The sequence below is a fragment of the Thamnophis elegans genome, chromosome Z (genome assembly GCF_009769535.1).
Source record: "Thamnophis elegans isolate rThaEle1 chromosome Z, rThaEle1.pri, whole genome shotgun sequence".
Taxonomy (NCBI): Eukaryota; Metazoa; Chordata; class Lepidosauria; order Squamata; family Colubridae; genus Thamnophis; species Thamnophis elegans.
In genome coordinates this window covers 93,488,687-93,503,178 of record NC_045558.1, presented here as the reverse complement: position 1 = coordinate 93,503,178, position 14,492 = coordinate 93,488,687, and the positions used below count along the sequence as shown (strand labels likewise).

At 36.1% G+C, this 14,492-nt stretch overlaps 1 protein-coding gene across 7 annotated transcripts in view; it reads right to left on the bottom strand.

Annotated features, from left to right (window-relative positions):
• Nucleotides 1–4,444: 4,444 nt before the first annotated feature.
• The window catches only part of TLK2 (tousled like kinase 2), a 68,662-nt gene continuing 58,614 nt past the window's right edge, over nucleotides 4,445–14,492 (bottom strand). For 6 of the 7 annotated variants that reach the window (XM_032234948.1, XM_032234949.1, XM_032234951.1 and 3 more), the window contains exon 22: nucleotides 10,682–14,050. In XM_032234948.1, the coding sequence (XP_032090839.1) occupies nucleotides 13,877–14,050 (174 nt within the window). In that variant the 3' untranslated portion in view covers nucleotides 10,682–13,876. Of the gene's footprint in view, nucleotides 4,823–7,422; nucleotides 7,584–10,681; nucleotides 14,051–14,492 lie in introns of those variants that run through there. The other variant, XM_032234952.1, reaches the window with a different exon arrangement.

Genomic DNA, 14,492 nt, shown 5'->3' with positions numbered 1-14,492 from the left:
AACGAGTGATTGCATTTGTTTTTTTAAAGGAAGTCCTGCAAGGCCACTCTGGAGGGCTCTATGGTTAGAGCCGCTCTAGTCCCCACCTTCCCTTGGGGAGGAAGTGGAGGGCCGCGGGGAGTGGGGAGCGCCTTGGGCTTCTGTCTTGTCTTCCTCGTTAGCAGCAACTATCAGGGCGTCGGTTTTACTAGGGAATGGAGGCAGTTGCCTTTTTCCTGGTTGAAGGGCGAAGGAGACGCTCCTTTGCCGAGAACGGCCTCCCCTCATCTGTCTTCAGAAAAGTTAGTGAAGGGACTGCTGGTCGCTGCTCTTCGCTCGTTATTCCCTCGTTGCCAGAGCAAACGGATGACCAGGAGGTGCCTCTATGAAGTGTAGGGGTGCGGGGATAAACAGGTTGGAGGACCTTGCCCCCTATTGCTGGACACCTCACACAAACACCTTGGGTTGCTAGAAGTTGCCGTTCACCAACATTGGAGTCTCGCATGCCTACCACTCTCAAAGATTAAAATAACACTGAAATGTAGACATAAAAACACAGGTTGCGAATTTATAAATATTTTCCCGTCATAAATGTGAACCCCTAAATAAATTTTTAATTATTACCAGTCAAACTCCATCTCCGAACATTTAAAGCATGATCATAAGGACGATATGCGCCTAAACACATGAAGAGGTTATTTAAATTTTTGTATCAAAAATTTAATCCAACAATATTATTTTAATTATTTTACCATGCCAATCATTAATCCAAGTGTGTGTAGAAATACCAAAACAGTAGGAATAACTATCTCCAGACTAATAAAACTGTTTAAATGTTTGCAGATGAAAAAATGAAACATGAAAAAATGGAACTGTTGTTGAAGCACATCCAGTGCATCAAATATAACCGGTACATCTGTGGAAAACTAAAAGTAGTGGTTCTGCTTGGAATGCCGCTGAGACATACCAAGTACTATTGTTACACATGGGAATGGGACTGCTATGCAAGAGAGTCACATTAAAAAGAAATGGTCACTGTGAAAGAATATAGTTCCAGGAAGAAAAATGTTGCATATGAGCCACTGGTTGACTTAACAAAAATATTTTTGTTTCTGCTTCACATAAAACTCAAAATGATGAAAATTTTTGTAAAAGCAATACACCGGGAAGTTTCTTATTTGAGACAGGTTTCCAAGAATCATGAATGCCTAGATTAAGGAAGGCATTTTTGTTGGTCCACAGATCACATACGTCATCAATAGCAAGCAGTCTGAAGATCTGTTAGTGGGGCAGAGAAAATCACCTGGAAACATTCAAAGATGTCTTTGAGAATTTTTTTTGGCAATTACAGTGTGCTAAATACATTAAACTGGTTAAACTGGTTTTGTTTCAGGAAACAAAACTTTTTAAAAAATTGTTGTCCAGTGTTTTCCAAACTTACGAGATTCTGATAATTGCACTTAAATTCTTTTACACACAAGGCTATATTCTGTTTCTGCTAGACATTAATGATCAGGATGAAGAAGTAGCATGTTGTTATTATTAACTGCCGTCTTGAACTTTCTGAATCATACCTGGAAAAAGATAACTGCAGGCAGTCCTTAAGAATCACAACCGTGATTGGAAAACATTGTTAACAGAAGTGATTGTGACACTTTATAATTTTCTTGCCACTCTAGTGAATCATGTGGTAATTAAATGAATCTGACTTTTCTCATGACTTTGCTTGTCAAAAGCTCTCTCAAAAGATTGTAAATGGCAATCACTTATCCTTTGGGACACTACAACTATTATAAATACATGCCAGTTGCTAAATCAGAATCACGATGTGGCATTGGAGCACTACGTCAGTTCTAAATTGTAAGGACTGGTCATATGTTTTTCCCCCCAGTCCTGTTGTAATTTCAAATAGATGCTAAATGAATTATCATAAATAGAAGACCTTTCATATGTTATTGCTGATACAGGAAAATGTTTAAAGTCCTGAAGCTCCAAGATACGATAACCCTTACAGTATATACCTTCACTACTTCGACAGCTATAGTTCTGTACAGCTGTTATATTACTGAATTTCCAAAATTAAGTCAGATCCTATTTCTCATCCTCTTTGCTGGGCTTCTTTCTTCCTAAATTGCTCTGCCACTCCTCCTCCTCTTCTTTTTAGCCATTCTGTCCACTGTAGAATGAAGGCCTCTTCCACGTTTCCCAACCAATATGGTCCCGAGCTCGCTTTTGCCAACTGGGCCTGCAATGCAATGCTTGCTGATGTCATTGATGCATCTTGCTTTAGATCACTTTTGTGGACATTTTTTTTATCAAGTGGGATCCGTTCTATGACTGCCTTGGTCCACCTGCCATCACTTACTATTGCTATGTGGCCAGCCCACTTCCATTTCCATTTGGCAAGCTAAGTATACTTTTTAAGAACCACCTCCCCTTATGCTTGATGAGAAAAGTTTTTGATGGGTGTATGCTACCTGTTCTAACATATACCAGTGAAACATGGGCACTAATCTCACCATCAATACAAAAGCTACAAGTGGCACGAAGAGTCATGGAAAGATAGACGCTCAGCATTACAAGACAAGATAGAAAAGTCTGCACATGGATTAGAGATGAAAAGAAAGTATACTATATCAAGAGTAAAAAAAATTGAAATACCATATTCCACAAATATTTTCACAAATTCCAGCAGCTCCCACTTTATCAAAGTATACATTAAAAAGATACAAAAAGGTACATTAAGCTGAGCGATACAGTCTCCAAATCATTGAGTAAACTTAATTATAAAGGGAGAAAATGAATTAGGTCTCCCAGGTTCAGATTAAAACTTTGTCTGAGGAAAAACAAAATATTCAATTACAGAATGAAATATAAATAAAGTATATATATTATTGCTTTAAATTTGTAATGTTAATTTAAAAATGACAATTATCATGCTCCTTTACTTTTCACATTACAGGTTGAAGAGCTTACCACATACAAACTATACATACAATACATACCACATACAAACTATATATACATATACTGTGTATCTTTGGGATAGGAATGTTATGCAGACAATGGAAAAGAGAGTAAAAAAAACCACAGTAAGACGAAGGCAGGAGAAAAGGAAATGAAAAAAAAGGAAAGGAAACGAGCTGTGGTGACGCAGTGGTTAGAATGCAGTACTGCAGGCTACTTCTTCTGACTGCAGGCTTCCAGCAGTTTGGTAATTCGATTTCCACCAGCTCAAGATTGACTCAGCCATTCTTTCCAGGTCAGTAAAAGATTGTTCGATGTAATATGCTGACTCTATAAAATGCTTAGAGAGAGCTGAACTATGAAACGGTATATAAGTCTAAGTGATATTGCTATAGAAAACAATTAAAATAGTTTATCTTAATTCTATACCTCTCCATATTTTTCTAGCCTTACACATCCTTCCTTCCAGTATTATCCATAAACTGCTACACACATTACCTCGTCTCTTTCTTTTTTACATCTCATCAGTTGACTTAATTGCAACTTTCTTGGTATTCCTGTTTCCCTCAATTCATTCATTCTTCTTTCATATATGTGTATTCTGATTCACCCTCATTCAGTGAATCAGACTAAATCATTCAGCTACATTTCTTTTTAATGGTGCTCATTCATATTTATATTCAGGCCGCATTCTTTCTTGATTTACCTTCTTGTTTTACCATATACTGTAACATCTAAGTGCAATGCTCCATTCCTACTGCTTTCAACTTCTTTTATGTACATGCTCAACTCTTATGTAACAAAGTACACAGAAGCAAGTTCTATGCAACAATTCTTTTTGACATTTTCAACTACCAGCCTTAGTTACGTATAGCTGAGCCACATGCAAACCTGTGTACTAATAGTTAGTTTTGGCATATTTTGGTCAGTATGCTATAAGTCATACTAAGTCTAATTTTACTCCAAATATGCTCATACTGTTCTATGCCTATTAGAATCTCTAGTCTAAAGGTTACACATTGATGCCTGCATTCAATTAAAAATTCCCATTGCATTCAAATTACTTTCTCTGACATATATCATTCAATTCCTTATAGCAAAATAACGGCATGCTCAGATGCATAGTCATGTTTTTTTTTCTTTCAACAATCATTCCTCATTTCAAATCAAATACTACTCATTATCTGACTTAAAATTTCCATATCTTATTTTTCTATGTTTAAATAGGTTAGCTTTCAAGGACATTCTTTTCCCAGAAACAAACTTAAAGATCTTCCTAAATTGTACCTTATACTGCAGAGAGGGGTAGCAAGTTGAAAGCTTCTTCACAAAGCAAACAGCCCCCCCCCCCCCAATTTCTTTTGTTCATAAGAAAAATAGCCCATCAATTTATTTTCTTCCCAATCAATTGGCATAGAAATTAAACTGAAGTTCAAAAATATCAGAGAGATAGTGAATGATCTCACTTATGGAAAAGATGCAACACAAACTTTATCAGCACAATTTAGTGATTTTATTTTTGAGATTTTTAAAAAGCACATCTTTATTATTTTTATAACTAACTCAAAGTGACAAATATATCCAAAACTTCTTCTTCTTCCAATATTCCCCACAACAACAACCACAAGAGATGGGTTAGACTGAGAACGTGACTGGTTCAAAGTCATCCAACCAGGACTAGGACTTAAGAGTCTCTTGGTTTCTAGTCTTAGACCATTTCTATTTCGATCACATGGGATATTTCTTTGCCATCTGCTTTGTTATTTTGACATCAAATGTTGAGGACTGAATTCTGTACTGTAGTCAGACTCCAAGACGTCTTCCTCTTAGATAGCTTCCAACATCTTTTGTGTGCAAAGCTGCGAGAAGATGAAACCTAGAAAGCAGGTATATCAAATCAGGACTGCAAAAACCCAGATGACCATTAGATGGCAGCAAAAAGGAAGCTCTTTTGGCTACCATCAAGATTGTATTTTCAATTTTTGCAATTTGGGTACAATAGATATAAGAAGTAAGAGAATAAGATGTAGATAACACTAGGGAAGCACATTTCCATTCATGCAAATCATTGAATAACAAAGAATTTTGCCCTCTCATTTGCTTTCATTCTCCATGCAGCTCAAATATGCAACACTGCTGAAGTCCATGTTACATCTTGCTGGATGTAAACAGGGTTGGCTCAAAACAAATACTGGCAACCACAAGGAGTCCCTTGAATAATTTGTTCATTCTTCCTCAATCTATATGACACCATAGTTACATGGCCAGTATGCATTTTAGAAATAAGTGCAGGTTTTAATTATTTTAATTATTTACGTTAATTAATTTTTTATTGTTTTTTTTAATCTCACTATCTGTATGTGTGTATGTGGGGGGAGGAGGTTACAAAAATAGAATTATTATTATTGTTGTTGTTAGTTTCCAAGAGTTACTTTCAGCCATATACATTGAATAACTCTTTTATCAATCCATTGTATAAAGAAATATTGTTTGAGCATCCCAGGTTTCCTTTTCCTTGTCCTTGAATTAATATCCTATGCTGACTTGGAATATATTCAAGCTTCTTAACTTTGATTCCTGCTGGAGAAAAATACATTCAATAACTTGCTACAAACTCAGACAAGAGGTATGATACAACTGTATCACGAGCATTCATAGTTTGGAAGAATATTGGCTGGGATTAGGTTTGTGTTAAAATATTACATTTTCTGTGATTCAAAATTTGTGTTTGGTTCCTGATTTGAAGGCTTTATTGATGGATTTTTACAACTGTACTAAAGCATATTGCTTTAGTTTCATAGATGTTTATGGAGAAACTAGCAATGACTAATCTAAGACCTATTTGTTTCTGAAAGACTAAAGTATGACTTAATTTGGATGTAATCCAATATGCATACCAGGGCTATGAAGAGATCCAGTAGCATTTAGCTGATCACCTGCATTGTAATACGCTACTATAAATAGCTGTTTTTGGAATGCAAAAACAGCACTAGCAACACCAAGTTGGAGTATTTATTTCAATGATAATTTTTATTTTCTATTAATATCAGAAATATTTTTGCTTTTTAAGAGTTATCAATCTAGTTTTTATTACTTCTCCAAAGGAAAATTGAATCATTTTTCCTCCAGCCTCTAAAGTACATGTTAAAATTTAGTGGAAAAACTTGGCAAAACTTCATATTGAGCAGGACAATTTTTGGCAAAAAAATTAATCATCATTTTCATTACTTATCACCGAATACAGGTAGTCCTCAACTTTTAGCAGTTTGTTAGTGACCATTCAAAGTTACAATGACACTGAAAAAAAAGTGACATGACTTATTCACACTTACGACCATTGTAGCATCCTCATGGTCATGTGATCAAAATTGAGATGCTTAGCAGCTGGTTCATAATTATGAAGGAGTCATGTGATCAATTTTTGCAAACTTCTGACAAACAAAGCCAATGGGGAATCCAGATTCACTTAACAATCAGGTTACTAACTTAACAACTGCAATGATTCACTTAACAACTGTGGTAAGAAAGGTCGTAAAATGGGCAAACTCATTTAACAAATGTCTCACTTAATAACATACATTTTGGGCTCAGTTGTTCATAAGCTGAGGACTATCTATATGCTTCCTGCATCCCATGGAGAATGAACTTTCTTTAAAAATCAAAGTATAACTTCTAATCAGAAAAAAGAACTAAAGCTAAATTAAATAAAAATTCAATTCAATTTAACCAATTTAAATTTAGTTTCTATTTTAGTTCAACTCTCTTGGTCACCTACATGTTTTAAAGGTTGAATTCTAAACTTTTCAGATTCTAACTAAATATACTTGTTTAGTTTGTCTTTAGATCAGTGCTTATGGATTTAGAACATTTCTCTTTAGAGATGCAACCTTGAAAGCTTTTGCAAAACCAGTACTTGTGTTAGTCTAGAAGCCTTGTTCTTGATTTAACTGGAAGAATAGACACTGGAATTTTTCTTTATTCTTAACACAATTTAGAGGAAACATGAGTAACCTGGATAACATGGAATGAGCTCTCTTTGACAGTTGACAGACTTATCTGCCTAAATCTTTATTGCAAAGAAGGGGTTTAATTTAGAAGATAGGTTAGTAGTCACTTAAAATAGCAAGGCATGGTGCAGACCTTGTCAAAAAACCTGGGTATATTTGAATACAAGGACATAGGGCAGTGATGGTGAATCTTTTTTTTCTCGGGTGCTATGGCGTGTGCACGTGTGCCCAAACCTGTAATTAATGCCTTTCCAAGAGTCTGGGGAGGGGAGAAACAGTCCCCCTGCCCTCCAGAAGCCCCCAAATAAGCTGAAGCTGACATAGGGCAACACCTTGCGTGCCCTAAGTTATGGCTCTGCGTAGGTTCACCATCACGAACATAGGGCAATACTCAAGAACCTATTCATGACTATCAAGAGCTGTCTTTAAGAAGAAAGGGGAAGAAAATTAAGTATCAAGATTTATATACCTAAGCACTTAGTCTTCTCATCACTCACATATGGGATCCAACCATTCTGAGGTGTTATCGATTAGCAGAGTGTGATGATGAGATACAGCTTCATCTTTCTTTTTCAGTGAGATGGTTTGAAGAATTAGCAATACATTTGCCTCATGCAATTGTTGTAATTCCTGTTTTAGCCATTGAAGGTGGATAAATAAAGAGCATAGTGAAAGATTAAAAACATAAATTAATGCTAACATCATGTATTAAACACCTGCACAGGAGAATTAAACACTGAGAGAAGTCTAAATACAGCTAAGGAACTACATTTCATTATTTTAGGGCAATGCAAAAAGTCCTCTTTACTAGAGCCTCTTATGGGGAAGATTATCAAAAGGTATTCTCAGGGAAATCCTGACAATTAGACAGAGGTACTTAATACAAAAAACAATTCTTCAAATAATCAGGTCCCAAACTAAATAATGCTTAGAAAGCAACTAAGAACCAATGCAATCCAAGGCACAATGTGATCCATTTTTTTCTGGTTATTAAGCTTACCTGCTATAATTTGCAGCAATTGCAATTTTTGGGAACTTTTCAAGGATAGCCTTACATTCAACATGTTCCAATAGCCAATGTAGAATGGAACTAAGGGAATGGATGACCTTTACCAAACTTCACTAGCTTTGGAAGTTTCATAATTGGCATACTAGCTTTAATTGTGTGAAAATACTCCTTGTTGCAGCTGTCATCTAAGAATTCTGTGAGAGCTGAAGATTAAGGAGCACTCCCAGAGAGTGGACTTGCTCTTTCAGAAATAGAATCTGGTCCAAAACTGACTAAACATTAGTCAATAACTGTAATTTCATACTTATACCTTTGTCTTCTCTCTCTTTTTAAACTTTTACTCACAACCAATTTTGTTGTATTTAAGTACAATGACAATAAAATTATACTTATTATCATACTTAGCAAATTTGAAAAGGAGGGAAGAAAAAAAAGGAGGAATGGAACCAAGTATCATCAGTATAATGTTGGCAACCCATTTCAAACCTCTGGCATGATCTTCCCCAAACATTTTCATATAGATCAGGGATTCCCAATTCCAAGACCCACCCATTGGGAACTGGGCCACTGAAGCCACTGAGCGAGCATGTGAAGTATATGCACGGGATTCATGTTGCGCATGTAAAATTATTAACCCCCCCCCACCTGCTGAAGCAATCGGTCCACAGAGCCAAAAAGGTTGGGGAACCCTGATGTAGATTCTGAATAAGTGGGTCAACTGGGTAAATATTGATCAATAATAATCCCCCTGCATCAGTTTTGGGTACAAAGGATTGAAACTACTGGGGAATGGTACCCCCCCCCTCCGTGACACCAATATATAATATTGTATCATGTAATCCAGAAAGTACTGTAAGTGACATGTACTGAAAATTGCAAAAAGGTCCAGGATAATTAGTAGACTTATACTCTTGCATTTGTGTTACAGAGCTTTATTGTGCAGCACTGGCATATTTTAGACAGCAGTTTGCAAGCATTAAATCTTGATCAGGATGCCTGCCCTAAGTTCATATCTTTCATGATGTTTGTGAGGCAGCTGTGATATGATAGGCCTTCTCAATAATAATTCCTAATAGACTCCCCCAGATGTACTTGCAGTCCTCACCTTGTTGCATGCTGTAGCCAAAAGCCAGATTGAAATGGATCCCATACACTTTATCAGCTATATTTGTTTAAAGCTGCAAGGCAATCTAATTTTTTCCAGAAATAGATGGACCATCATTAATTAGCTCTCCTGGGCTAAGTGTGGCCAGTTTTAGAGAAGGCTTATAATTGCAGTTTTTATGTGGTGGGTGGGGGCCTGGAAAACTTTCCCCTAACTTAAGCTTATGTAGATTTACATGGGATACATTAAAAGGGATCTTTCTTGCATTTTGAAGCATTTGTTGTATATATTTGTGTAGTACAGTTGCAACCTGAAACCTTTCCTGCAAGTTTTCTAGGAAGGAAGTTGCAAATCCAAAGGTATTGACACACTTCCACCATCAGCTGCAACATGATCTCCACTGACTTTTTCCCTGCAAGTGTCCCACTTTACTTATGGGAAGATGTCAAGGTAATCTCCTCTTGTTGCAAATAAGGATCACATGTTATTGTTTCAGAAGTTTGTTTAAACAGGATTATCAGTGGAGGGCAAAAAATCAGTGAGAGTGAGACCTACTTTGGACTTTCTATAAGCTTGCTTCTCCACTGAATTATCTTGTGGGAATATGGCAGGGAACATTAGAAATCTTTTTTTCCTTTCTTCCATTCTTCTTTCTTTCTTTCCTCCCTTCTTTTCCTATCCTTTCCCTTCTCTACCTCTTTCCAGCCAGGTAGGTTGTGGCTACTTCTGAGAAGAAGAGAATTGAGGGATTGCACAAGTGGCTTGGAAAATATAATGGAATTTTGAAAATGTGAATCACATGATTTCAGCAGGAGCCCTGCAGCTCTGACATAGCCACAACTTCTCCAAATTTCATTCCCTCAGGAGTAATGGTTCCATCATTTTGTAAGTTTGACTATGTTTTCACCCAGTTGAAGGTTACAGATATAAATTTATTTATAGATTGTTTCTGATCATTAGATTTTTACCTTGTTTGAAAATTTGCCTTCTTTTTCTTAAGGAAAAAGAAAGTAAAATATTTTAGGAAAAAATGTAAAACAATGTTCTGTCTGTAAGAAGATATAATTAATTACTTCCAGTAGGATATATTTTTGGAAATGATAATGTTCGCAGCCTGGCATCTCATATTATAAGGATTTTGTAAGTTTCAAAATTAGTTGAAATTATTTCAAATGTTACATGAGAATAACACTTCTCCGCAATTCACTAAAGGAACCTGATTTTTTTAGGTTTTTGCATACATAAGGGTGAAAAAATGTGCTGTAAAACAAAAGGAATCATTACCTTCCTTAAAGAGTGGCATCACTCTGATGCAAATGTGAAAAACAGAAGACACTTTTAATTAATAGAAATGCATAGCTGTATTTAGGTGAGATCCAAAGCAGTTTCTGAATACAATAATTCTTGAAGTATGCACAACTTCAGGCAGTCATGCCTAATCTATTGTAGGCCTCTCAACACTATATTTCTGTACTAATGGATGGGGAAATTTTATTTCAAAAAAAGTGCTCAATCATGGGAACAATTTTACTATTATTGGGAAAAACTACAGCAAAATATAACATTAGTAGAAATGGTTCTTAGCTCAGGAATTCAAGGTGTTGCTGCTTTCAGGAATTATGAGTGGCCTATATTATATTGGGGACAGAAGTCTTGTCCAAATATCTGGAGAAAGTTCTAAAATTTCACTAGGCATTTCTGATGTAAGATCTTTTAAGGCAAACAATCATGAAGATTTTCCCAGCATAATGGACTTGGCCTTCAATTAAAAAATCTTGGCATTTGAGGAACCATTTACATGATTATTTATATTTAAGGGAAGGTAGCACTTCATTTCTGCCCACAATGCTTTATTCATTTTTACAACTGACTTACAATCTATCAGATCTTCCTATTAGAGAAGGAAAACCACATCTTTTTCAAATTCTTGTGGACTTCAACAAACTATTTGCTTATATTGTTTCATCAGGACCAATGTCTTTTATACAGCTTGTGATTTTCATGCCTCTCATAACAATAACACAGCCTAAATATAAAACCAGGCAAGTGAAAAGATTGCATTTTTGAAAACATGTTTAATATCCATATTTTTGTCTGTAGGGCAAAGCCAAAACAGTCTGGCCTAGTTTCAAGTTACAAATCCATACACCTTTCTTTTTCCCTTTCAGTTAAATGAACAGTGTGGCAACAAAAAGGCTTGGATACCCAAAATAAAACAGTTCAGCAACCGCTTAAAGAAATGAAAAACTCACAGTCTGTATTTCTCTTCCAGAGTGATTTAACCTGGTTTAGTGATGAACTCATGAAAAGGGTAGAGGTTTCTGCTCAGGTACAATGAATGAAGATCAATATATCAGACAGCTATTATTTAATGGGTGAGCGGAGGAGGGGGGGGGAGTCATTTTGCAATTTTAAACATTATGATTGATTGAGATTCTTTTAAAAACAAAATTAAATACTGTAAGGTTTATTTGGGATAAGATTTCTGCTAATGATCAAGAATCAACTAAAGGATATATGAAATGCAGATTTCTATCTATCTTTCCAAGTAAGAAATATGGAGAGCAAAAATCTACAATGTTAGACCTGAGCACTGACATGGATAAGCTTTCATATTTTGCTTTCAGCTATGGAAAAATAAAGCAAACCCTATCCCAAAATAGATGAGATAATGGGTCAATCATTACTGTCCAAACAAGCTGAAAGCAGCCATATCTTGTTATGGCAGCAGTTATTTCTGCCTATGTATTTTGACAGTTAATATGAGCTGCATTTAGGTGAAAGAGCTACGAGTAACCATGGCACATATGAACCCTGAAAGAAACAGACATGTGAGTTGGCTTCTTTTAAGACAAGAAAGCAAATTGAAAACTAGGAGAAGGGAAAAACAACACAAAACAAAAAAAAACATATTATTTTCATATGTTTTCAGAGGTAATTAACAACTTTATTGGGAGAAATAGGTGCAATGGATGTGATTCACTAGAAATCTAGATAATCCTGGAAACTGCTGTTTAGGAAAAGAAGCAAGAAATATGATTGAGTGTGAAAGAAAAAAGGAAGACACGGTCCTTCAAAGCTTTGAAAACATATCATACTGATGAGAAGCTCCCATTCTAAAGATAGTCATCTATTTGGAGGAGATTATTTTAAAGATGACCACTATGAGCTTTCTTATGGTATATTAGTTTGACAGTGACATACTGCGTTTCCTTACTCTTTATACAGGCTCATTTAATTCCACTTCAGTATGAGAATCATCTTCTGACTGAATGGTGCATGTACTGTGCTGTTTCAGAAGAAAGGGTCAGATCCCAAATAGACTTAACAATCAGGTCTTAAGTCACCTGATCTGCAAAAGTAGCCAGAGGATATCCTCATATTAGTTTACATACAAAGCCCTTATACCCAAATTTTGCTCTTTCCTCCTAATTCTCTTGACTTTCAAAATATTTGGCCCCAACTGCTTCTGTTTATATTATTACCAACAAGAAATTAAGGGAGGACTGAGAATCATCAGCTGTAAGTGAAGAACTGAGGTCTGTGCCAGGGTACTTGCAGTAAACATCCTTTCAGCTATTAGCAGGAGTAGCGTTTTGCCACAAGTTTCAAGCAACTGGATTCTTCTTTGGTTTTTAATGTTTTTTTTAGAAGATGAAAAAGTAAAGAATATTAAAAAAAACACTTCTTAACCGAGAAGAAAATTAAAAACAAGACAGAAGATTAGAAAAGTCTGCCTCTTCTACATACACTTCCTTCAAGATGTAAATGCAGCAAATGCATCCAAAACAATGCAGAAAGCTAATATGAAAGATTAGGAAGGATAAGAACTTTGCCTAAAGGATTTGCTAGAGCCAGCATTTGTATGCATGTTAAAGAGAGCACAGTTTTCTAAAGGAAATATCAATGAATGGATCGAAGAATTAGGTGGGGAAAGGAAAAAAAAAAAGAAATTCTACATTTATTCAAAGGGGAGAACTGACAACTGTCATAATTCCTGACAAAATAGTAACTTCCTTAGGATGCTGAGAGGGGAGAGAAATCTAAGCTCACAGTCGTTATGTAAACTCTGCATTGCATTCCTTTCTCATAGATTATGAAGTCACTCTAAGGAAAAATTGCTGCCACACTGACTTGCTATTTAATTCATCTTGTAGCTAAAAAACAAATTTGTTACTAAAGATGAAATTATTTGGGATAACATGCTAATGCTAGTGCTGTCAATAGGCAGGACACTGCATTCTCTTGTACAGAGTGCAAAAATCCTATGCCAACCTTTAGTGCAACCTCATACCATTGACCTATGTGGTTTCTTCCCCCTCCCTCCAAGGAGATGTAGTCTTACAAAAAAGAAAAAAAATATTTTAAATATTGACGGTGGACTGTCTCCAGCCTCTTTACCCTGCCACCAAAACCACATTTCTTCACACTAAGTGTGTGCACCCTGCATCATGGAACCGCACTCTGGGTCTGTAGTGTTTGGAAGTTCACGGTACATGGAACCATCTTTTTCCTTTCACTGCCCAGAGCAGATAGTGCCTTTGCAATTGCTTAGCACTAGAACCAACCAATCTTCTTTTCCTTGGCTACTTAGCTTAAGTTGCCATAATCCTTGCTGAGAATCAATGATGCCTTGCTCTACGGATGGGACAAGAATGCAAGAGAAAAACAAAGAACCTGATCCTGGTTTCTTGGAGCCATTTTGTGGACTTCTTGCCAATCCCAAGGCTGCATCTCAAAACATGTCTGACTCTCTCTGTTTCCTTCTGCAGTTCCAGTTATATATATGTTTTGGCCTATTGTTCCTGCTCAGTTTGAAGAGCTATTATTAGAAGATCCAGAAGTTGAGGCGACAGCAGCTCCAGCTGGGCTGCTTGTTGATACAGACTTGCGGATGTGAGGAAGCAAGTAGGGGTCACATGCCAATTGTTGGACATCTATCCGATCTTCCTTCCTATATGCCAGGCAACGCCTAATAAATGCCTACAAGATAATGAAAGACAAGGAGAAAATAGGCACGAGAAATGAAAATTTGTACTCCCCCTTGTAAAGGGAAGAAACTAGCAGCACTAGCAAAAACAAATCAAATTGTATGTTAATGAAGTGTTATAGAAAATTAAAGTTATAGAAAAAAATCCTCCTATATTGTATGAAATTTGCTCCAGGTAGGATTTCTCCAGGTCAAATTTTCATTTGTGATACAGGCATTCCTCCTAAAATTCTGATTGAAAGGCAGCTATTCAACATTTATTTCAGCTTCCCTACATTTATTTCATTGGTCTTTTATCGGTTTTAAAGATGATAAGCAATCCAAATGATCAATAGACTAAAAAATGTAGTGCTTTTTCCTCCAATAGGAGAATTTAACAAATCCCTAAAAACTAGACTAATCCTATTCCCCTGCACGAAATATAACTCTTTTTAC